At 42.0% G+C, this 25,625-nt stretch overlaps 1 protein-coding gene across 1 annotated transcript in view; it reads left to right on the forward strand.

The window, feature by feature from the left end:
• Positions 1-25,625, forward strand: part of LOC103365933 (band 4.1-like protein 1) — an 87,983-nt gene that overhangs the window by 35,649 nt on the left and 26,709 nt on the right. The window contains exons 2-7 of the mRNA XM_008293515.1: positions 12,029-12,160; positions 13,828-13,995; positions 20,012-20,116; positions 24,518-24,560; positions 24,769-24,844; positions 25,206-25,424. Coding sequence (XP_008291737.1) covers positions 12,122-12,160; positions 13,828-13,995; positions 20,012-20,116; positions 24,518-24,560; positions 24,769-24,844; positions 25,206-25,424 — 650 coding nt within the window. The 5' untranslated portion in view covers positions 12,029-12,121. The remainder of the gene's footprint in view (positions 1-12,028; positions 12,161-13,827; positions 13,996-20,011; positions 20,117-24,517; positions 24,561-24,768; positions 24,845-25,205; positions 25,425-25,625) is intronic.

Genomic DNA, 25,625 nt, shown 5'->3' on the forward strand with positions numbered 1-25,625 from the left:
TCCTGCAGAGTGCTGCACCCGCCACATACAATGCCATATGGCATGGCCTCGTGCCACCTTCTCCCATGGGCACCGGGGAACAAGCTTCAAATGGGCCATGACAGAGACAGTGGGTGATGCTGCAGGCTCTGTAGCCACAGTGTTTTGTGTGAAACCATCTTTTGGTTGTGGATCAGTTTGGTTATCTGCTACAGAGGCAACACATCGTCTACTCTCCTCTCTTTCCCGTATGTCCTCTCCTCACACCGTCGAAGCACTGCGGCATTTTGCATGCGTGTGGAAGAGCCTTAGATAGCCATGCCATGGCTTCATTCTCTGCATCCTGGCATGGAAAATGTGAATCGGCCCGCAGCCAAAATATTTTGGAGTGTGCGCTGCTCTCAGATGATGGAAAGGCTCGGGCCCAGGGTGTGTATGTCCGTGTGTGTAGAAACAGTGGGGAGGAACGCAGGCAAGCAAACAAACACTCACACACTGACTCATGCACTCCAGCCGCTGCCTCTTTGTGTGGCGACGGTCTGCACCTGCAGCATGCCAGCCATGCTGATGGACAGGCCCACAGTCGCTCTGCCCCCTCTCACTTTAAGCAGCCCATAAGCCAGCAGCAGCTGAGTGCTGCTCTTGCTAGCAGGATGTGTTCAGCTGGCAGTGAGTGGTGCCACTGGGGGCTGGTAGGAGGCCCATTTGTGCCAAAATAGCATGCATCCAGCTACCCTCTTAAGTTTTCTAAACTGTTCCCGTCGGACCACTCTGCAGTGCTGTTGTGATGAGTTTTTTACGAAAGTCTGCTTCCATTAACGTTTATGGAAATGACGCATGAAAACTTTCCAAAGATGAAAATAGTAACTTTTATCTTTCTAGTGCTGCAAAGTTGAGACAATTCCTCGCAATAATTCATTTACCTCCAAAAGGTTCACCTATAAGGAATTCAACTTCTTTGTGAAAATGATTTAAACCTGTGCAGTGTGGAGAACAGCGTAGGTTAAGAACATTTCAGGAAATGTGCAATGATCACAAAAAACAGTCCAGACTTCCTCGCGGGAATCCTGACAATAACTCCTGTGTATTGCCCGGTGATCCACGTTGATCCCCTGGGATACATACAGTAAAAAGTGTGCGACTATAATTCAAGGTGACCTGTGAAGAGAAGAGTCCTGCTGTGAGGGCTCCTGACACCCACCATTTTCCTGTTGATTTATGGCCTTCTCGATGACTTCTAAGGGTGAAAGGAAATTGGAAAAACCTCCTTCGAGGTGACTGCTGTGTGTATAAATGGCAGCTCAGTGTTAGGAGGCAGTTAGTTGTGTCCTTCAGTAGATAACTGAGGCTTGTGGCTGTGTTGCTCTCTCTGGATTTATTCCCACAGAGGAAAGCTCTTTCTGATGAACTCTGTTACAAGGGCATGTGCTTGCAAAACGCAGTTGGGCATGACCATTAGCATAATATTATGCATATGCAGGTTGACACAAAGCTTTACTGTCATTTTTTGTGCGGGACAGACACAGCGATGGAATCTTCACTAACTAAAAGTCACATTTTTGACTTTGGTTGAGGAAGTGGGGACTTTGATTGACCCTGAACGCATCAAAAATGCATGGAAGAAAAAAAAGAGCATCACAAAAGATGAATGTGTGCTCTTTCTTTTTTCTTCCCTAGAAGCTCGCTGTGCTGAAACCTCGTCACTGGAAATTGACCAAAATGGGTGTCTCGTTCCAAAGCTGAGTACTTTTTTTTTAAAGAAACCCTGTCTGCAGATCAGTTTTGCACTAAAAAAGAAAACTAATCTGAGCCTTGTGTTAGCCGGGGCTAACGCTGTGGGAAACAAAGCAGGTATTGTGTCAGCGCTTACAACAGGATCATGAGGCAAGACTTGCAACTTCCCGGTTGGAAAGGATGGATTTCACAACAGACTCAGCTATTTATCACTTAGACGACAAGAGATATATATCTTATAGTCTCAGAGAACTGGGAAGGCCTGTGTATTATCCTTTTTTAATAAGTGAGGTGACAAAACATATCTGTCTAATCAGTGGATTGAACCCACTCAGTTTGCCTAAACATAAATAAAGAGCTGAAATATTTTTCATCAGCCCCTTTCAGACATGGGATATGAAATATGACTGGCTTCATCTGTCTGCTTTTATTTTTCTATTTGGACATACAGTTTTCGTTCTATAAATTATTGTTTGCTATGGTTTTATGAGGAAAGGGCCGTGGTGTTTGTGAGATAGTTGGCACCACTGCTGAACAACAGAGGTGTGCTGGGATATAAAGTCTAAATGAAATGCTGTTCCATTAAAGCTGCACTAATAAATATTGTTTTAAAAAACTACAGTCAAATGAATATATGTAAGGTGAAAGGAGGTTGCTCATCCACTTAAAATTACCACTTGGCTCTGCAGTTCCTCACGCCTCTGTAGACCTGAACGATAAAACAATAGCGACACGTACCCGCGATAAACACGCCAGCAGCAATAAGGAAATAGAATGTTTAATAGTTTGAATTCATGCAAATGCATCAGATGTAAACTGACGTGGAAAAACAGCAAAGTTTAGTTGCATGAGCAAACCCTAAGTCATGTGTTTTGATAACAGAGTGAGCTACAAGTGACACGATCGTTTAACTGGCGTGCTGATTGGTTGCACCGTCAGCATGGGACATGACAATAGAACCAGTGTATGTTGTTGATGTTGTGCCTCAAAGTTGATTTTACTTTCTTCCTTTATTTAAAGTGTATCAAGGCGAGATTATTTCTTTATGCTTGTTTATTTTTATTTATTAGTGTCCATCCATCCATCCATTATCTATACACCGCTTAATCCTCACTAGGGTCATGGGGGGGCTGGAGTCTATCCCAGCTGACTTAGGGCGAAGGCAGGTCACCAGTCCATCACAGGGCTATTTATTAGTGTGAATGTATATATTTATTTGTATGTGTTCTTTCGGCGTTGTGTTACCATTAGAAAGAGGGATGCAAATCTTAACCAATTCTCTAAACTAAATGCTTGCAATTAATGATGCACGATATTAAAATTTCTGGCCGATGCCGATATCCGATATCAATATTTCTGATATCGCGATAACCAATATTACCGATGTCGATATTCAATTTTTGTTCACACTGAAACATGAGTATTAGTAAGCACTTAGAGAACGTGAAAACTATTCAAAAAAAGCCACATAGTCCATAGTCTTCCTTATTACTTAACAATAGTAAAACATATTTAAACATGTTTTAACATATTTATCGTTCAGGACGATTTTAGTAAAAACATCTGTGAAATCACAGCAATATCAAATGTAGAGACGAAGGCGCTAATGTTAGACAATCATCAGTTTTTCACATTGGCTAAATTTGTTCATCGGACCGATGCCGATATATCAGAAAAAACACTAATATCGGCCGATACCGATGTGGTCGCCGATATATCGTGCATCCCTACTTGTAATGTTGTCAGTGATTCAATAATTGTGAAAATATTGATCACACTAGCTGCATGTTTACAGGAATCCTGTCTCAGTTGACTTTAGTTTGTCCTCTGCATATGGCTAGAAGTCATTAACCGCTGCTGAATCTCTGTCATGGCGGCCTGTTGCTAGCTGAACCCATTCAATGCCAATCAGGCAGTGCTGACAAATGTATACAAATTTTACTACAGTACTTTTTCTAGTAAGCCAGCCGCTATGACATTTACTTTTGTTCAATAAATCAGACGTCATTTCGACGTGAGCCTAACATGTCGAATTGCCGTCACATCAAGGTCTGAAAGAGGCTTAAATTATGGCTTATGTTGTTAACAAATGCTCCTGCGCTCTTTGCCAGCCATCGAACTGATTGCAAAGGCAGCTGATTTATTTCTGCATTAAAAAAACAAAACAAAACAAAACACACATGATGAGAAGACACAGTAAACTGTGTAAAGTAGTACAGGTGAGATTAGAAAGACTAGAGGCTTATTAGAAAAAAATGAAATTGAAAAAAAAAAGCCATAAAATAAATATGAATTTTATGCATAAGAACAAAAAGAAAAATAAATTAACACCGATCTAATGCAGAAAGTGAAATCAAAGGGAAAGTGAGAGTGTGTTGCGTGGGAGTGTGTGTGTGTGTGTGTGTGTGTGTTTGTGTATTTCTTCAAAGGGAAAAGGCGAAATGAGGGTGAGACTAAGTGTGTGTGTGCAATGCTGAGGCAAAACTTCAAGCGGTTTTGGGTCGTCAGATGAGTCCTGTTTGAAATTGTCGAGAGATGTGGAATTATTGACAGTGCGACTTGAACTGCGACACAGTCGAGCTCGTCTTCAGCTAATGGCGAACAAACAGCAGTTTTGTCGGGAACGTGGCGAGTCGCAGGTTGCAGGAGTGTCTCGTGTTTGGATTTTTATTTGTGTTTATTCATAGATGTCATCAGTTCTGCCTGCATACAGACACCGCGCCAACAAGTAATAATACTGTCAGCGTTTTAACCATGCTTATCTGTGCTTGTGATCAAACTACCTTTAACCCCCGACACACTAAACAGTAAAAACGCTTGCGAGTACAGTTTCATCCAAACTGCACTGACCCGTTCTGTTTCTTTTTTGTTATCATCACTTCACCAACAGCCACCAAACAGCTGTAATTGTGGTCCTAAGCAACAGGAAATACATTTTCCCCGCTCAGAGATTACAGTGTTGGAGAATCTGGTTTGGGAAGTGCAACATTTGTGACAGTATCTCATTAAGTGGAGCACAGCGGAGGTTTCCTGCCGTGACAATTACACACTGGCCGTCGAGAATGTGACAGCGCGGCAGCTGATGAAGCAGGGCCCTGCATCTAAACACACATCTGAAAGATTCATCTCTGCGCTGTGCATATTGCATGCATCTGATTGGCTGAAAGTGGAGCAGTTTTTCCTCATTATTAATACAAAATGTCACCAGATTATTTGCGCTGAATGAAGAGAATTTGAGCTCTGAAGTAACATAACATAATCGGACATGAAATGAGTGAAGCTGAAAGGCTTGTTTTGGAGAGGACTTTGGCAACTGTGGCCCCAACACTCACAGGAGACAAAAGGGAACATCTCAAAAACAACCATTTAAAGGATAATTCTTTTAAGTCGCACAGAGCCGTGTGTCATATTTGTAGCTTTAAGAATTTAGCACAGCTTTGACAGTGCACTTACAAGCCGGCAAGCCTCGTCTTGCCACCATGTGTCTCCCTGCCCCCGAGGTTTATGACGATGCCTCCTCGGCCGCCCGTGTGCTCCCACGCCCATGCCCTCATTTGCCTGCACTAAACTCCCATTAGCACGCTCCCGAACTGCTAGGTTACACTTTAGCTACGCTGCCTTCGCCCATTTATCACAGTATCAGCTGCGAGAGTTGGAGGATGATAGAGGAGGTTTCAGGGGGGAAAAAAAACAAAGCTGCAGTCCCTGCGGTGTCTGGAATCTTCAGACAGATCTGTCAGAGGTGAGGCGTCTGTCCTCGTGCATGCTCCAGTGCTCTCCGGCACAGCATGAGAAAGGTCAGCTTCCATTAGATACACTGTGACAGAGCATCTTTGCAGCAATTTACACTCAGCCCGCTGCTGGTCTTCTTGGTAATGCCGCAACTTCGTGTGTGTTGATATTCATCCAAGAGCTGGCTGATGTCTAGAATTAGATATCTTGTGTGCTCAGAGGAAGCACGTGTTATTACTACAGCTGCAGAGAAAACATGCGGCTTGTTTTTTTCCCTCTGAGGGTAATTCCAGAAGCACTGCAGGAATGTGAAGCTCTGTGTAGTTGTTGTTGTTGTGCTGTCATTCCAGCGAGGCCTCATCTGTCATCAAGCGCTGGCAGAGGATCACCCGGGAAACTTAGTAATGAGAGGGCACTCCAGCTACATTAGGTGCAGAGGCTGCATTGTCGTCTCAGGAAAAGAATACCATTAGAGTGGGGAAAAACACACTGCATCTCTTTACTCTAAGTGCTTTGTTAAAAAAAAAAAAAAAACTGCTCTGGGCAATGCCTGAGTGGCTTCCATCAGTGTTAACACTCGTTGTCAGGGTGTATGACAGGCAGTGTGTTTGTGTGTGTGATGCTGGTGAATGAGAGCACTGTCCTTGAGCCTCTCATCCTTCTCTCTCCGAGCAACTGTTTGAACTGACATGCAGCGGCGCACCTCGGATCAGTCGGGCCGAGACAGAAGCTTTCCAGGAGGAAGCCCCGGAGTTGTTGACAACATGACGGGATGTTGCCCAATAACGTAGCAGGTGTCCAGTGACCGCAGATGTGGACAGAAAACTCCAGCATCACGTGCTAATTTGAGGCCAATATTGCAAAGTTGCAAACTGGAAAGAGCTGCTGGCTAAATCGGCATTAATTTACTTTCTCAGACGCTGACGCTTGAGGGAAGAAAACAAGTCAGCTGAATCAGAGCTGTAGGCAGTGGGAGCAAAACTCTAATGGATGATCTGAAATGACCGAGAATCTGAAACAGAACTGATGAAAACAGAGTGAATCAAGAAACGAGTGCAAATATTATCAGGTCTGTACAAAGAGTAACTTAGCATAAGAGTAGAAATAATAGAATTTTAGGGCGTATGGTGGATGTTTTTTTTTGCCAGAATGCTTCTTGGGAGTCATAGCTGACTGGTGCTGACTCATGTTTTTGTGACTTTTTAAACCAGAAAAACAACAAGACATCATTTAATCACTGTTTCTAATCTTTGAAATAGGTGTGGGCTGCGTCTGAATGCTTTTCACTGTATGTATCTGGCATTTTATTTGGCTGCTTGAGTTCTGTGTGTGTAAATTCATCTTCTGGTATCCTGTCTACGGCATGTACAAGCACATTTTGTATCTAGCAAAATGAACATTGTGCCTGTATTATAACAATTAATAACTGCCCACTATTAAATGTCTGTTGCATTTGGAGTAGTGAATAAGGCCCTTACATCCAACTAAACCGTGCAGTCGCTTGACAATGATTTGAAACAACAGGACTATTAATGCTGGAATCTCTACAACTGCTTTGCCACTGCATTTGAACTTCAGCAGAATTAGCATTCAGGCTCTCTGTACCTGTAATATAATGTATTCCTTTCATCTGCATGCTTCATATCATTACGGCTGCATCATTATCGTCATCAAACATTAATACTTTTAATTCCGTGTGCATGTTTCGTTCTGGCTGCATGTGTTTGTTCCCCACATTATCTAAAGCTAGCATGCAGTGGCTGTTTTGTCTTTTCTTATTTTCCAAATGTGCTCTATGCAATTACTCAACGGCATGGCACTCTCAGTGCATGCTAATGGACAAATGCGATTAAGATCACAGAGCCACGGATTGTACAATGAGATTATAGGGCGCGTTGGCCAAATAGTGATGACCGTGCACTCTCAGTCCCCCTGATCGGGAGCCGGTTGTGTTTGCTGGTAGAGAGCAGAGGGAGTTTAGTAGCAGCAGCAGCAGCGACGGTGGCGGCCTGCATCTCCGCCCCAGCCTTCCCATCGTCCCTGTGTGTGCAGCTCCTCCAACGCTAACCAGAGGGGAGGCTGCTTGACATTTCCTTTGAGTCGTGATGCCACATCAGCTTATTTCCTCCCTCTTGTCATTTCTTATCTTTTCCGTTTATCCTTGATCCTCCTGTCTTTTCTAGCCGCCTCATCTTTTGGCCTCTCGTCTTCCCCTCCTTGTTCAGTTGGTTTTTCTGTTTCTCTGTCACTCCTTTTGTGGAGCGCGAGAGAGAGCAAGAGAGCAAGAGAGAGAGAGGATTGGGTGTGAGAAAAAAAAAGAGTACTCTATGCTGTTACCATGGCAACTGCATCTCGGAGCCGAGCCAGTACTCTTCCACAGATATGCATGCTCCCTCTCCCGTTCTCCCTACACTTGCCTGGCTTAGATTAAAGCTTACCTCTGATGAGTATGAAAAGAGAAAGAGAGAGAGAGGCAGGAGAAACAAGGGAAAAGGCTGCTCTTGTTAGGGAAGAGTAGCGTTTCACAACCCTCCAAGGAAACAATATGCTTTTCTCTGTGATGAATTATTATTGCTGATGGCAGATATCAAAAGACAGACCTTGTCAGTCAACTGCACGTAGTGTACAACAAAAGGGAGACATGCGGCACACTTTGCACTGTAACGCTCTTTCTTCTCCACTGCAGAGGTCTCAGTCGTTGGGCTGATGGAGGCAATTGTGGGTAATGGTCTGTTACAGGAAATTAATGCATTCGCAGGGCTCCACTGCCTCACTCTGTGACATCAATCTGTGTTAATTTGGTAATTAATCTGATTTCATGAGAAGATGTCTCAATAAGGGACCCCATTTACTGCAAACTAACTTTGGATTATGTGATTTGTATTCTCCGTTATGTGCATCCGCTCGCACGTGTCCTTGAAGGGCCCGCGCAATTATTGGTTGACACGAATCGAACAAATCTTTTACGACCACTTCAAAGCAACGGTAACTATCGATTCGGGTACCGTTATGAAATGTGTCGCGGTTGTGCTCGGTGATATGTTCAGAGCAGAAGTTGAAAAATGTCCACCGTGGGGAAACGGAGACGGTCAGACCGGAGCTGTTTTCAGGACAACTGAGACAGCTATATTCACACAAATGGCTGCAGATGAATGCATTGTGTCATGCAGCCCAGATGGATGTTAAGTGAGGAGGGGGGGGTGGACGTCAGCTTCTGTTTCTCTTGGACTGGATGAGAAAGCGCACACCTGTAATGCACACAGGGGAGGCTCTCGTTATTTTCAGCTCGACTGAATCGGACCTGGAGGCGATAACGGTAAGACACGGCGGCGTGGTGTGTTTGCTTCCTTGCCCCATCAGAACGCGATAACTGGCAGAGTTTTTCCCCCTCTCCAATCAGGGAGTTTACTTGGCAGTCATATCCACGATTCAGCCAATGGCTGAAAATTGATTTAGCAACTTATAGCTCAGTGCCCAGCTAGATGAAACAGCGACGGGGATGGGGAGGGGAAATGAGGCCCTGAGCGGACATACCACTCTACGCTTCACTTTTGTCCCCAAGGAGAGGAATTCATTTCTGTCGAATCACTGTGATTGTAAGTAATGGAATAGCTGTGATAGCAGAGAGGAGGAGGAGGAGGAGGAGAAGGAGCGAGAGGAGGGGTTCACACTCCTTTAACCACGTTGCAATATGTCGAGACCTTCCCTGGTTCGGAGTCGGAATGGGGCTGTCTCTCCTCTGAACCAGCGTGAACCGGTTGTGCTCTCGCCTTGGTCCTTGATCGCCCACAATCCCCGGGTGCATTATGCTGATGTGATTTGCTGCTCATAGGGCAGAGAGACCACCAGGGTCACACAGAGCCTGGATTATATACAGTGCAAGGCCCTGGAGACTCTCCGGGGACGTCTATAATACGTTGCATTATTCCTATATGCTGTGTTGAGCAGATCCCATTGAGAATATGTTCACATATTATGTACCTCGCCTTCCTTTGATAAGAGGTCACGGAAGAACATGTTCCAGGGTCACGAGCATCGTCTTCCTCTTGTGGGAAATCTACCGAGTGGTTAAAGACAAATCAACCCGGTCCACGGGGTTACCTTGAGATGAGCAGCTTCTTTATTTTTCTCAATTGAATGGAAAAAAAAAAAGACAAATCCTATCTGTGCAATGGAGTTTAAAAGCAGGAACTTCTTAACAACCGTATCATGCATAGTAAGACGTCAGGTTTTCTGTGTCTTCAAAGGCGCCGTTTTTAATTCGCCGCTCTCTGCTAATATTCGGGAATCACAGAGAAATCCATTGTGGGGGAGGCAGAGCTGTCGGTTTCTCCTTAATAAACGACAAAGCAATGCGCACAATGTGAGTTTTATTTTTTGCATCATGCACTCAAAAGTACCCAACCCACGAGGGCTTCCAACACATCAAATATACAGTTGCCGTGGTGAAACGAGACTCCTTAAAAGAGAACATAAATTATTACAGGAAAATCTACAATGCGGACAAAATACTATTCCAAGCTGTGACACAAAAAAAGGTTCCATTCTTAAAACTCAAGTCTTTTATTATGGTGCAAGCAGAATACATCAGCATAGATTTAGACCGTCTTTTTTTTTTTCTTCTTTTTTTAAAGAGCTGACTCTTAAAATTATCATGACGCACAGTAGAAGCATAAAATCCATAAAAGCATGTCATTGTTAAGCCTGCTAGTTTGTACGCCTGGTATAATGCACAAAGAAAGCCTTGACTTTTTTTTTTCCTAACAGAACTATATGATATATTTTTTTTTTATATGAAACAATGCATGTTTGCAATTTAGGTCTATTTATTGCACATTTTATGGCTAGAACACTGTAATCTGAATATTTTTGACTTTTTTGGCACACAGAATAAAAACAGCCAGCCTGGTTCTGCTTCCTTGCTTGTAAAGTTCACTAATTAACCTCCAAGATGTTATTAGTTCAAGAAATAGTTCACACATGAAATTCAAATTAAAATTTTTACTACTTCTGTTTTGGATGAATTAAACCAGTGAATATAGTGCATATATGTGTCATTTAGAGACTCCTAGACATAAGTTTGGTAGCAAAATAACTTTTATTTCACCTGTTCCCACTCTTTATCTTATGCTAAGCTAGGCTAGCTGTCAGCTGGTTGCATTTGTATGCAGTGCAACCAGTGAATATAGTGCATATATGTGTCATTTAGAGACTCCTAGACATACGTTTGGAAGCAAAATGACCTTTTTCCACCTGTTCCCACTCTTTATCTTATGCTAAGCTAGGCTAGCTGTCAGCTGTTTGCATTTATATGTAGTACATTTACTGTATGTTACTGCAATTTTGAAGTAATTGTACTTTACTTGCATATTAATTTATACTCCACTACATTTTAAAAGGAAATATTGTACTGTACTCTTGTTTATATGTATGTGACCGTTTTAGCTTCGAGCTACTTCACAAACTTCGATTAATATATTATGAAATCTGATTATACATTAAGCTCCAATGCAGTTTATAACATATTTAATTTAGCCCCACTTTCATCAGTAGCAGTAAAGTAATGCTTAAACAATAAAACATCAGTGATTGTAATCCATAAATGTACCATCAGTTATTCTGAAATGCACCATTCTGCAAAATAAGTCCTTTTACTTTTTGGACGTCAAGTATATTTTGATGCTAATACTTTTTAAATTAATTTAATTTTGGTTTTTAATGCTTGACTTTTTCTTGTTAGAGAGCATTTCTGCCCTGTGATGTTGCTCCTCGTAGTCCTTGAGAGCGTCTGTTTAGACGTGCCCACAGTCCACACCTCTCCAAAGCTGGCTGCTTTCTACTTTTACTGAACTACTTACCTTGTGGTTATCGCTTTATCCATCCACACCTATAAGCTATCACTGAAACAACAAGCTCCAACTGATTTCCAGGGAAACTGGCACTTGATTGCAAAGCACTTAAAACACTGATGATGCATAATAAACCTGCGTAGCAGAAACAAAGCAGCTGCTCTATACTGGATGCTTCGTTATGTCATGATTTATTTCAATAGCGTTTGATTTCATTTGACAAATAGTGGGTGGCACTAGGAGTTTAGTAACAACTGTACACAAAGCATACACTCCAATTACTTTTACAGTTATGGTATCATTTGGCTACAGCACCTTTGTATTTGGAGGAATGGACCATCAGTACTGACACTAAGGCTCATGGTTTAATTCACTGTGGAGTTTTTTTTTTGTACTCTTAGTGTTGGAGGGCGTCTTGCTTAAATAGATGATCATTATCTGGCTCACTGAGGGATTTTGTAATTAAGGTAAATGTCCTTCATGGCAAGGTGAAATACGTCTGAGCAACAGTTTTCAGAATTTGAAATGGAAGTGTGATTCAGGCTCGTTTTGAATTGAATGCATTCATGTTTGGAATTTTTCCCCTGACATTTCTTCCCCCCAGACACTCTGAGAAAAAAGCAACGCAATAATGGCTTTGGCATTGCATTTTGGAGCAATGGCTCTACTTGTTTGAGCTGTCTTTGTACAAAAGTATATATATTTCTATTCATTATGTTCCTGTCTCTTCTCAGGTTGGTGTTACTTTGCTGAAGTGACAGAGGCAGGCCCGGAGGTGAAGAGAACGAGCTAGGAGTCCTCCCAGACAGCAGGGGGCAGCAGCAGGCATGCAGGATTCAGCCTCGGACAGCAAGATGGCGAAACAGGTTAGCATGAAGCTAATATCGCTATTAAATAATTGCTAATGTCACAGAATTACCAGCGATTGTGTAAAATCCCCCCCCAAAAAAGAATGTAGACAATGTTAACTTTTAGTTTGTAAGTTGCTAAACTGGCTGTTGACAAATCAGACAGCTGTGTAAACAAAAAGTCACCAAATCACACAAGTTGCGCGAGTTATAGCATAGCTGCCAAAAATAACAGTTTAAGGCACAAAAATGGTCAAATAGTAGAAAGTGAAAAAGTCCTTTTATATATATATATATATATATACAAGTCTGACTTTGTTTTATTTAAATGGAAAAATGCATGCATTTAAATGATTTAAACTATTTTTTTTAGTAGCCCTAACACAAACAGAAGATATCTATGATGTTAGCGTAGCATTTTCTAGTTTGAGTTTTATGTTATTTTTATGAAGTGAAGCATCATTTTTAAATGGTGTTTTATGAAGTGTCACGTCAGATATATCACCTCTTTTCCTTTTTACCAGTCTAAACCATAGATAGCATTTCCACTGTGGCTGCCTGATATTTACAAAAGAATGCTAGACAATATATATATATATATTCTCAGTGTAATGAATATACAAAAAATGAGGAAAACTTCAGAGGCTACTACAGACATGCATTCTGCCCGGTTGAACATCAACAGCAACATAGACTGCATATTAAAGATGGACGTAGCCATTGAGACGTCATCCATTGGTTTGTGGATTGTTGTTTTGAAGCCCTGAGTTTAGCTTCAGTCTGGTCGCTTATAACTGGACATAACAAGCAGGCGGTGTATGTGACAGAGAACATCAACACTATCCACTGTGATATGTTAGGGACCTACCAATTACAAAGTAGCCTCACCCTAAAACAAACTTTTACTTATAGTCCATTTTACTCTACATGGGACCATAATTTACAAAATAAACATCATGTTGTATTTAAAACGTCCTGAAGCTAACAACTGAGACCATAGACTTTTTAGGGAAATGTTTATTAAGGTAGCAAATCAAGGAAGAAGAAGTTTTGTCATAGACATCTATACAGTTGGACTACTACATTCATTTTTTATATATAGCCTATAACCAACTAATGTTGTCAACTGCACCCAGCTCACATTGTCAGCCAGCTGCCACAAGTCATAGCAGACCTGTTGCTCTGCCTGCCCTCGCCGTTTTGGACAAATGACAATCTCCAGCAGCCCGTCTATAAAAGCTGCTGTACTTTCGGTACCTTTAGAACAATAGAAAATAAGCACCAGAGACAGATTTTTGTTGTCAAACTGGTTCCTCTGGAACTGGAAGTATCAGTTCTTGTGGCATCCCTAGTGATTACTTTAATAACTCATTGTGCCATTCACAGCACATGCATTATTAGACTGTATGTTTCAGTATTTCAGTATATTGCACAAAATCCAGTAAAGCCACTATGCTGACTTTGTACTGTCAGCTTTCATTGTGCATCCATTGTGATGTTCGCCCAGGACGCATGATGTATATTGTGAAACTACTGGTGTTTTAATTAAAGACGAGAATTTAAAATGTAAAAATGTTTTCTTTTCTGAAGGGTCTGACACCGATGTGTTGTTACAGATGTATCTACAAATGCGCAAGTTGACTGCCCTTGTTTTTTTTGTTGTTTTTTTCTACTTGTACACAAAGGAACACAATTCCAAGCACCTCGATGAGCACAGAGAAACAGATGACATGTCTGAGAAAACCTCACCGAACAAGAACCTCAAATCTCCCCAGAAAGGCTCCAAACGACTCAAAACTGCCCCCTTCAAAGTGACGCTGCTGGATTCCTCTGAGTTTGAAGGAGAAATTGAGGTAAGCACAATAGAAAACAATTTGCATTAAGACATTTTCTGGAATTAGGCTTTACATGCTTTGAGCAAACCGCTGAAAAAAAGAAAAAAAAGCAACATTATTTTTTACCTTTGTTGTTATTTTCCTATGCGGGTAGCTTGTGTGTGTTGTACGGTGCTGTACAGAGTGGATAAAAGGGGCAGAGGGAATAAAAGAGAGGACGCCATGCTGAGAGCTCACCAGGAGGGTGAAAGCCAAAGAAATGTTACATCTTTCTGTAATACACACAGTGGCACAAAAAAAATAAAAAATAGTTCAGCATGAAAGTCTTCATTCCACTCAAGGTATCTGTTGTCATTACTCTAGCAGTGTGAAATAGGGCATTTCCCACTTGCTGGGATAGGAGACTGGCGGCATGCATAAGAGAAGAGAAAGAAGACAGATGTAAGACCATTTCCTTAAATAAATGCACAGCATCACATCGAAGGTTTTTGGAGGTTTTATGAATAGCAGCAGCATGCACCCCGAGCAGAACAGATCTGTCTTTTTTTTTCTTCTGAAATCTTTCTGCAGGATTGTGGAGGAAAGAATTTCTAACCACTAACTTGACTACAGAGATGAAGTTATTTTTTGTTTTAAGTTCAACTTTTAATTTCACGAACAGAGAATCTGTCTAGAAAAACACCCAGATTTAGTACAGCATGTAGCTACAGCCTGCAGATAGTTGCTTTAGCTTAATAGAAACACTGGAGAAACAGTCGTGACTCGATCATCCGACACTAAATGTAAGACCTTCTTTTAGGCTGTCGGATTGTCAAGATGGAGGTCGAGATACAAGAAGGGCTTGATGCTTGAAGGATAATTTGTTGTTAATATTTGTTGTTTACAGTTGTTATAATAACTAGTGTGTTGTTAGAACACTACACACCGCTGGATTTCACGTCTAATTGACTGGTGCGCTTGTGCACGGGCCCATCGGTTGACATCACATGCAGACAGCAGGCTGAAGTGACCCAAATCCGATTTTTTTTTCCCTCCTATGTGACTTGTATCTGATCTTTTCATGACACTCTGAACAGCACAGGTCCAATTAATGCTGAATATCCGAATAGTCAGCGCGGTCGGGGGGCACTTCCACCCCAGGAGAGCGCTCAAATGGGGTGGAAGTGGCCGGAACGGACAGGCAGTACTTGGTTGCTGATGCCAGTGTTTAGTTAGCAGTTACAGTTCTGTTTCCACCATCGGCAGCAGCGGTGGGGGAGTGGCAGATACGCTGTTTACTGATGTAAACACTGAGCACGCTCGATGCGTGTGACGTCGTCGTGTCCTCTTCTGTGCTTGCGGGACACTTTTGGGTCGTATGAAGTTCACACAGCAGATCACATACAAGTCGTATTTAATTGGAAATATGAACGAACTTGCAAAAAAATCGGATTTCACAAAAAAAAATCCGAATTGAGCATCAAGTCCTGCAGTCTGAATGTAGCCAATCGGTCGGATTGTTCAGTCAGATAACACACTGTTATCCTTATGTGTGACATAAAATGTCATGTCGGAGTCGGAATCCAAGGCTGTGGGTATGTTGAGGCTATTTTTTATGGGCTCCATTCATTATTCCTAAAAACCTGTCGGATAGCACGGTTTTCACATTGTTAAGGGTCGAATTATCGAGTCACGACTGTATATGTAAAAACAACAGCTGTGGTTGTACAGGGGTCGTGTTCTTGGAGCGCAATTTTGAACTGATTGTAATAAAATAAGGTGTAATCATATTTATATTCTCCACACTAAGTTTTGGTATCAACACCGAGTTCATCTTTACATTAGTAATAAAAACTCTCTAAATGTGTTCTGCTGATTGGTCCCTTGTCCCCTAAAACAGGCCTCAGCACAGGCTGCTAAACGGCTGTTAAGAAATCCATAGTTATTACATGATTGCAAGCCAGGTGCAGCCAAGGAGCAAATAGAAGAGCAATGTTATTACGAGGCAGCCCTCAGGATACTTGCGGAGTGCATACGTGCATGGATCTTTCTGTGTGTGTGTGTGTGTGTGTGTGTGTGTGATGATGATGGGGGTGCTTTTTTATTTTTGCAAGTGTGTGTGAGGTAAGACCATCAGGAATGCGATGCTTGCACCAACCTTTATTTCAGCACTGTGAAAACATTCTGAAATGCATTTGGGCTTTTTCCACACCGCAACAATAGTTTGCCTTATGGTTACGAAAGCTTTTGTATCCTAAGTGCTCTTCCTGTATGTTCGCCCGCCCTCGCAGCGGTGACAGTCGTTGCTAGGGAAGGATGTACAAAGCAACCTCTTGCCAATTCATGTGTTTTTTTTTTTATTTGAGTTTGTCGAGAGACTCACATCTCCGGGTCATGGACGGGCTTGCTCCTGCTTCCTGTCTGTAATTGGTGGGGTGGAACTTCATGCCTGCCATATCTGAACCTCCCTCATACTTCCAGGAGTTGGTAATAATAGTGTTGTGAGAAAGCAGGCCACGCTTTGGGAGGGCTCTCCCTGGAGGAGGTGCCGTAGTCGTGGGTTAATTAAGTCTCTTGTCATGGATGCGTGGCTGAGCGTCCCCTGAGCGTCCCGGAGCAGGAGGCACCACGCCCTTACCCACTCCTCTCGTCCAACCTCCTCTAAAGCGTGGTCAAGCCTGGCTGGGCCGTTGTGTTGGGTGGAACTGAGTTTTGCATACTGTTCTGTTGTCGTTTTACATCGCCAAACTTCTATCTGGGGGTTTCCCGTGTCCGTTCATGTGGCAAAACTGAGATCATTGTTTTACACCTGAACGTTTAATTGCTCCAGAGCAGAAAACAAACAGAGTGGATCACCTCAGTCATGGCTTGTTAGGACTCCAAGTGCTTGATTTGCTTATTTAATTCTGCCGTCTGCCTCTGATATCATACAGCGCGCCGTTGCTGTACATCCTAAGTGCTTCACAAGTGTTGCCCCACCGTTCGTTCATGGCAAAAATGAAAAAACATTTTCAAGAGGCTAGCCTTGAGATATTAAGAAACAAGACAGCAGAGGGATAATGCTGCATCCGTTTCCCTGGCAACTGCTTGCTCCGGCTCCCTGTCACTTTACAAAGTAGGCTCAAGGGGAGGCGGTACGACAAGTAAGAGTATGTATTTGTGGTTAAGTGTTAGGTTTAAGCATTAAAGACCCGTTCTAATGAAAAACAAGTTCATAGCCTCGCTATCATGTCCAATATCCTGTTTATTGTATGTGAGAAGACACTGATGATGAAGATGGATTTAGACAGCCAAGGTTTCATACATGGCAAACCGAAGGAACTGGTCCCACCGACTTGTGGGGTTTGTGGGGTCGGGCTTTTTGTATCAGAGGAGAAACAGAGAAGAAGAGAAATTGAAGAGGACAAACTGTGAGCAGTCTTTATCTAATTAGCAAGACATAGTTAGCTGTTTGATAACATAGTCCAGTCGAAGGTTTATATGATCTATTCCCATGAACACATGAAATACGATGGTACTTTAAAAAGTTCTCTCCATCACCCGTAAACAAGTGGCATAACTCACATTTTGGGGCATATTCATATATCAACGCCCACTAAACAGGAGAGAAAAGCTTCAAGCTGTCTGCTGTTGCTCCAGGACAATGTGTCCGTCCACACAGAACAGGTGGCAAAAGCAACGAAACGTGGATTTCAACTGTTGCTCCGTGAACCTTCCTCACCCGACCCGGCACTCACTTCCACGGTTGCCATTCTCATGCTGTTGAGGAGTATCTGGAGGCTTAAGATGTGACCTTCTTCCACTTGAACATTGGTAGGCCAATTATGTCGAAATTAAAGGAGTGTATTTTAATAAAAGATACAAGAACAATCCTTCTCCGGTGACATTTCCTGGTGCAGCCTAGAACTTTTTGAAGTACCCTCATACAGGACCATTCTGATGCATCGACTTGGAGGCAACCTTGGACAATTCTCTCTTCTCTAGAATTCGTATCTGGTTTGAGCATGTGTGGCCCAATTACTCCACTGTTACAGCATGCAGTTGGTTTGTGGTGATAGAGGTGGGGACTCATTTACATATTCTTAAACCCATGCACAATAAAGGCAGAATTACACTTAAGCCATTTTAAGGCATGAAGGGATTATTTTTCATGGAAAACTCTTAAAAATAGTCATTTTGATCAAACCGAGAGGAGTTTTTTAAGGGTATAATCAATGCCAGGAGAAAACTTTAACATATTTCTTCCTTGTTCTATATTTAACAGTAGCATATGAGCCCATGCATAAATTGATTATGTTGCCTCAATATTTCATGCACTGAAAAGCAGCTCTATGAAAACTCTATACAGGCTAGGCATGTTTGAAGCAAATGCAGTCTAGGTTTTGAACCTAAAACCTTGAAGTGGGCTGAATGCTGAACCAACATGACAACTTACGTGGTTTTCACCACGCAAGTCTTGATCGGTGGATCCACCTGTTGTTTGGGTGGGTTGTTGTGGCATAGACATTCATTTTCTGACTTTTTGCCACCATTAGGTCGACATTTTTGAATTGCAGTGAAATGTTTCGTCATCTTTAGGATTGGGCTGCAAGGTGGTGCAGTTGGTAGCACTATCGCCTCGCAGCAAGAAGGTCGCCGGTTCGCATCCCGGAGGGGGCACCGGGGTCTTTCTGCGTGGAGTTTGCATGTTCTCCCCGTGCAGCGTGGGTTCTCTCCGGGTTCTCCGGCTTCCTCCCACACAGTCCAAAAACATGTTAATTGGTGATTCCAAATTGTCTGTAGGTGTGAATGTGAGTGTGCTTGGTTGTCTGTCTCTAAGTGTAGCCCTGTGATAGACTGGTGACCTGTCCAGGGTGTCCCCTGCCTTCACCCTGAGTCAGCTGGGATAGACTCCAGCCCCCCCACGACCCTCGTGAGGATTAAGCGATGTATAGATAATGGATGGATGGATCTTTAGGATTGATTGCTGCTAAATGTAGCACAGACAACCAGTGCCTTATTGTAAAATTTGTTGGTTGGATCAGGATAAAATTTGGTAAAAATGTTACTTTAGCGAGCCTCAGACGTTTCCTGCGTTGCTACCAGCAGGTTTATCTATTCCATCTATTCCATCAGCATTGCATATTGTGTTTGAGTTGTACTATTAGAAGATGTTAGCATGCTGGTTCTCTGAGCTAAGTTGGTAACCATTACCATGTTAGCATTTAGCTCAAAGCACTGCTTGGACATGTCCCAGTGTTTCTTTCAGCGGAGATGGTTTGGTTTCTATGATGTGAAATATCTATGGAAGTGTTGCAAGTACACATCAGCTGGATGATTCAGCAGCTTACCTGGCAGACTTATGGCAAGCAAATTGTTCCTCCAAACACTATTTTTAATATTAACATTGTGGTGTATTGTGGGATTTCATACAGATACTCTGAGTCTCCTGGTACACCCTTTTCCTCTTGTTTATTTACCCTGTGCTTTGGGAAAACATCACTTTTGTTGACACACTGGACTGATGATTGATTTATCATCTAAATTTGACAGTATTTCTGCTTTTCCCAGTATACTGATCTCTGTTAAATCTAGTCAATGACACCTTCAGCACTGTAAGTAAAAAATGCTTCTTTGTGCATCCTGATGGTAACTATTTGAAAAGTGAAAAAAGCAACCCGTCACCTGAATCTGAAAGGAAGTATTTGTTGAATGTTCACCTTACTTTCTGTCAATAGCAGAGGAAATCTCTGCCTGCAGTGGCAAAGACCAATCTTCCACAGCATTTCACAGTCTACTTTCACTGTCAAGTGTTTGATGCACAGTGACTGTGACACAACACCAAAAGACTGAGCTGTTATATTGTGTTCAGAACCAGGGAAGCTTGAAAGGCCCAGATGTCTAATGGAGTCTGATAGTGTAGTGGCAAGGCAGTTCTTGCCCAATAAAACTTAACTGTAGTAGTAATAGCTTTTTATGTACATGTGGGTTTTTTTTTTTGGACTATACGAGAAAATCTTTCCTTTTTTTTTGTCCCTTTGTTGAACTTTTGTGTCATATTTGCTTGTTTTCGCAGAAACATTCCAGAGGACAGACTCTGATGGATATGGTGTGCGAGCATCTTAACCTGTTGGAGAAGGACTACTTCGGCCTGACCTTTGCCGACACAGACAGCCAGAAGGTTAGTGGATTGTGTACCACAATAACCTCATGGGACGCTTTGGTGCATAAACACTTCGCTCGCCCAACAATCTGTATTCCTCTCACTTGTTGGTTTGGTCGGCTCTCTCAGGGGCACACTATCCATCATTCAAAGATGAATGGAAAATGGAAATTTCCATGCTCACACTGGGCCTGGACAAAAGGCATTTGAATAACTTGTGCAGCTGAAGATGGAAAAAAATGCCTCATCTACTCTTTGCAAGATGCATATTTGAAATTCACTTAAAGAAATATTCTCGAGAGGCAGAACTTCTCTAGAGGCAGAAATAATTTCATGGGGTTGTTAAACCTTAATGGACTGAAGCCAAGAGCCACAGTTTAGGAAAATTTGAAGACCTAAGAAAAAAAAAGTTAGGTCACAATGAGTTACAGTAACTGGCTTCTCTGTCTTTCTTTCATAACCATGGCATGCAGGAGGGTTAGCAGGCTAGCAGGCCTTTAGCCCATAGCTAAGGGCTTTTTAAAATTCATAACGAAAGGTCAAAAAGGAATAAAAAAACTACTCAGCCTTGGTGGTCTAGTGAGGTTTCGAGATGCCCATTTTGTCATGTGCTACGTTTTACACCTGCATAATGGATTTTTGGCGACTTTATTGGGATAGAACACAGTACTGACATATGTGGACTGTATAAAAGTAATATTCTGAAAATGTGAGCAAAAAAATGCCCACTTACACATGCAAAACATTAGTGTGTATTTGGAGCTGCGTTTCCAGACATTTTACAAATTTAGCTCTAAAACTCACTAGCTAGCTAGCTGTGTTTTGGTCTCCTCAAACTCAAGAGAAACATATCTTTGCTGCTAATTGCTATATGCTCATTAGCTAGCTGCTCACTTGTCTGCCATTTGGTGGCATCCATTAGGTTTCGGACAGATGTTTTGCTAAAACCAGCTGCCTGCTGTGACTGAAAACAGGAACGATGAGAGCTGGAAGAGACAACCTGTATAATAATAAAATTGGGAAAATCAAACCAAAACAAACAACAAAACTCAGAGAAATTACCGAATTCTCTCTTGGTTTGTCTTTATGAACACGGCCTTTCACATTACATGGAATTATTTGTGCTGTTGTTAATATAAAAATATTGATTAGCGTAGCTTTAATGCCTTTAAAGTTCAGGGCCTCTGCTCCCCCAGAACTAAGACACAATGTGGTTCAAAAACACTGTTAAAAAACAAGTGTAGAGAAAAATCACTTAATAGATGCTACAGAAGAAAAAGCCTGCGATGAAAACTGTTGACAGTTCTGCACAAAATCCTGAAGTCTGTTCACATAAAAGCACAACAACTTGTTTGACTCTACTTTTACAGAAACTGATTCTTTTATTCTTCATTTCTGTCAACTGGGGTTTAGTTCCTTTGGCTCCTAATAAATGTGTTCCAACATTAAACTCTGTACAACTCACAAATCATCTTGACATTTTAAAATGAGGGTCTGAATATTGTTTCTGGCTGATTGTTGTTGCCGTATTAAGGTGAACAGACCAGGCTTATTAACATATAATCATGTAATGGCACTGAACTGAGGGGTTCTAGCTGTCAGCTCACACGAGAGCTCTTTGTGTGATGTGGGTTTCGGGTTTTGATTGATGTGAGCCTCCCTGAGGGCAGGTATGTGATTGCACAACAGGCTACAGAGAAACCCCGACTCTTTTGAAGATATAAAAGATGACAGGACTAAGTCGCTTTAAACATCTGGAGCACATCCTGTGTCGCCATCATTAGCTTGTGGATGCTTTGTCAACTCGCGTGCTGTGACTTGATGCATTTGTGATGGCAGAAGCTTTGGATTGGAGTGTGATCTCGACCTACGTGGACAGGTTAACTGAGGTGGTTCAGAGGTAGCCTGAAGGCCCGAAGTTCAAATATTTTCCTCTCTCTGAGTGTAGGTAAGGCTGCAGCTTAGATCAATATGACAGTCTCATCAAAGACAGGCTTATCAGGACGCAGCTTCTGTCTGGAGAAGTTGCTGATTGGTGCACCAAACAAGCCAGAGAATTGAAATGTCATTTCAGATGCCCTTTCTTCCGTCTCAGTCGGGGGAACGAGAGTTAATTAATTATTTGCTCTTCAGGAGAACATTTATTCCTTGTGATTGCTTTATGAACTAAGGTTGCAAAAGCAAGAGTGAAGCCTTGAACGGTCAGTGATTAAAGGTCCTTTCCTGCTTTTTTTCTGCAGAGAAAAGCAAATCAGCAGAGAGCACCTTATTAATTGAGTGCTCCTTGCCCTTCGCTGATATAAGATAGATTCGGGGGGACGATAAATGCCTGCGGCTCTTTAAAGTCTTTAGCAGCCTGATTAACCACTAGAGGAGGGCTGTGTGTTTCTGCTTGTGTAGGTGAGCGCGTGCGATTGCAAATTGCCGGAGAGTTTTCGCCTTTGCAGTTTGCCTATCGTGGCCACGGGATCGTGCTGTGCTGCATAAACCCGTCATACTCCTGGTTGCATCCTGATCGGTGTAACGCCAGCTGCCAAAAAAGACTGTCGGCATTAATAAGCAGCTGCTGTGTGGTATTCAGCTTAGCGAAGATCACTGTCAGCTCTATGCACCGCAGGAAGCTCAGAACTATGTTGCATGCAGAAAAACATGTGTGCTCGTGTGAGTAATAGGGCTGTCACAAAGAATTACATCCTGCCTATATAAATTGATAGATACCGCTGCAAAGCCCTGAAACATCAGGAAAATTATTGGAATAAAAGACGATAGAATATAGACCTTAAAGTTTTTCTTTATCAGTTAAAAAAAAAAACATAAAATATTTCAGCGGTGTAGATGCAAGGCAGGGGAGGATGTGGAAAGAAGCCATAAAACAACAGGAGTGAATTAATGCACCACAGTGTGTTCATACATTTTAATATCCAACCAGAACTGGAGGAACTCTTGAGCTCTTTACACGCTGACATCTCTCCACCTTCACATGTGGCTTATAAAAAGGTAAATCCTCCTTGAGATAAGTGAATATATGAATATGAATATAAATATGCAGCCATTCAGTTATTGTTTTCCTCCCCCACACATTCTTCCATTACATGTATACTTTTTAATTGCACTTTTAAAAAGTTAAGGAAATTTTTGAACTAATTACTTGACCACTGTGGCCATCATTTTCTCATTTCTGCCTCTTCCTTTGTGGTTCTTGATGGAGCCACACTGTGGTTTCTTCTTCTTCAGCTTGTAATGTCAGCTGTTTTGCTGATTCTTAACCAGTTAGCAACTATTCTCTCACCCCATCCCTCTCTGTTAAACACCAAGATGGCTGCCTTCTGTCATCTCACGGCTCTCTTCTTTTAGATGTTGTTGAGTGATAAGTTAGTCAATCATATCTGTTGACTTTCCATAAGTAGCTTATGCGCAAAATAATAACTCAAAAGAGTTTTTTGTCATCTAGTATGAATTTTGAAATGTTTAAAGCTTCAACACATCATATTTTTCAACATGATTTTTTGTATGTATTGAATTATTAGACTTTTTTCATGTCTTATCGAAGATGCTGTGAAATTTTTAATTATCGTGATGAAATTCTGAACAAAATGATCAATGATGAAAACCAGCTGTGCAGAATTGGTGAAGAAAACTGGTGGTCTAATAATTATTCTGAAGGTTGTAAATTAAATTTATAGATGCATGTATATTTAAAAAAATGATTTAATGAGGAAAAACTCCTTTTTTGAAAGTAAATAGCAAGTGTAAAGCTGTTTTTCACAAGATTTAGTATCGTGCATGTTACAGATAGAAGGTCATTGAAGGTAACAGAGTGAAATGATACACGAACAAAAGCAATAAGTGCACTGACAGGCAGTGAGAGATTACATGGAAACTCATAAACCTTCAGCGAGGTAAAAGAAAAGCAAAAAAACCTGATGAAATATGAGATTGACAGACATTTAAAAAAGCCCCATTGGTACCAAAACTTCTACTGTTATAAAACTGCTTTAATATTGTAAGATGGCAGATATTTCAGTACTCGTTCTACTGCCATCCGTGTATTGCCGTGCCTCTAAAAAGCCTGATCTGCTACTACACGCGAGTCCACATGAATCTACACCTTTGACGAAATGCTACATTGATCACATCAGAGACGGGGCCCCTATTAGTGAGACGTTTCGCTGCGTGATCAGATGTTATGACATCCGGCAGTGATTTTTGCAGCACAATGAAGAAACATGCTCGAGTTAAATCCACTCTGCGTGTTTGAGCACCTCAGCAGGGGAGGGCTCACTGTTTTTTTTTAAATTTACCATATGGAGAGGCTTTCATTAGGAACACTGATGGCAATTAGAGCAAAATGTGACACTGTGGTGCACATTAGCCTTGTTTCCAGTCTGCACTGTGTGAATTCTGCCTTCTGTTTTACAGAACTGGTTGGACCCCTCCAAGGAGATCAAGAAGCAGATGCGCAGTGAGTGTCTTTTCCAAGTAGCTGTAGTAGATGAATGTTTTAAAATTCAATTAGCAAAGACATAAAATTTGGTTTGCTAGCAGCTGAACTGCAAGTTTTGTATTAACCTGTTAGGTACAACTTCAACACTGGCTTCTAATTAACATTTTTTCCATTATGCTGTATATGTTTAAGCTTCTCCAGCTCTCATTATAATCTCTCTCCTCAGATGCTCCGTGGCACTTTGCCTTCTCTGTCAAGTTTTACCCTCCAGACCCCTCCCAGCTCACAGAGGATATTACCAGGTAGCGCACACACACTTCTACGATATGAACAGTTGTAACTCCTCTGGCTGTGCTGTCAGACACTCTTCAGAGTTAATCAAAGGAGAAATTGCTTACACATGTCAGCTCTGCAGCTGATTTCCCTTTTTTTTTATTTTTCCAAGTGATGTGTGTTTACATAAAAGTATTGTAACAATTCTCATGGCATATTTGCCCTGGTGTCAAAGCAAACCAAATCCCTCTCTCCTTTTCAAGGATTAGCTCTGGAATGGTACTAACTGCCATGGATTAAGTATGCTGAATACTTGTTGGAGCTTGCTTTGGCTCAGGCCTGTTTGACTGCCAACACTCCCTCCTTTCCTTCCTTTGTCTCATATGACAGATACTACCTGTGTCTGCAGCTGAGGGATGACATGCTGTCAGGTCGACTGCCATGCTCATTCGTCACTCACGCCCTCCTGGGCTCCTACACTGTTCAAGCCGAGCTGGGAGACTATGACCAAGACGACCACGGCTCCGACTACGTCAGCGATTTCCGCTTTGCCCCCAATCAGACTCGCGAGCTGGAGGAGAGGGTGATGGAGCTCCATCGAAACTACAAGTACTGGACATGCTGTTGTTTAAATCAGACTTTCATGCGTCCACAAATCTCGTAGGACGATCGGACGACGAGTTTTCTGTTTTATCGAAACACTCCATCATGCATATGGCTAATAGATGCCATCACATTACCATACCATCTGTGATTGAGATGCACACAGTGTGAGCCAGTGTGAGAACACTTTCTCAGTTAGAAGGTCTT

The sequence above is a fragment of the Stegastes partitus genome, unplaced genomic scaffold (assembly GCF_000690725.1).
Source record: "Stegastes partitus isolate 25-593 unplaced genomic scaffold, Stegastes_partitus-1.0.2 Scaffold889, whole genome shotgun sequence".
NCBI lineage: Eukaryota > Metazoa > Chordata > Actinopteri > Pomacentridae > Stegastes > Stegastes partitus.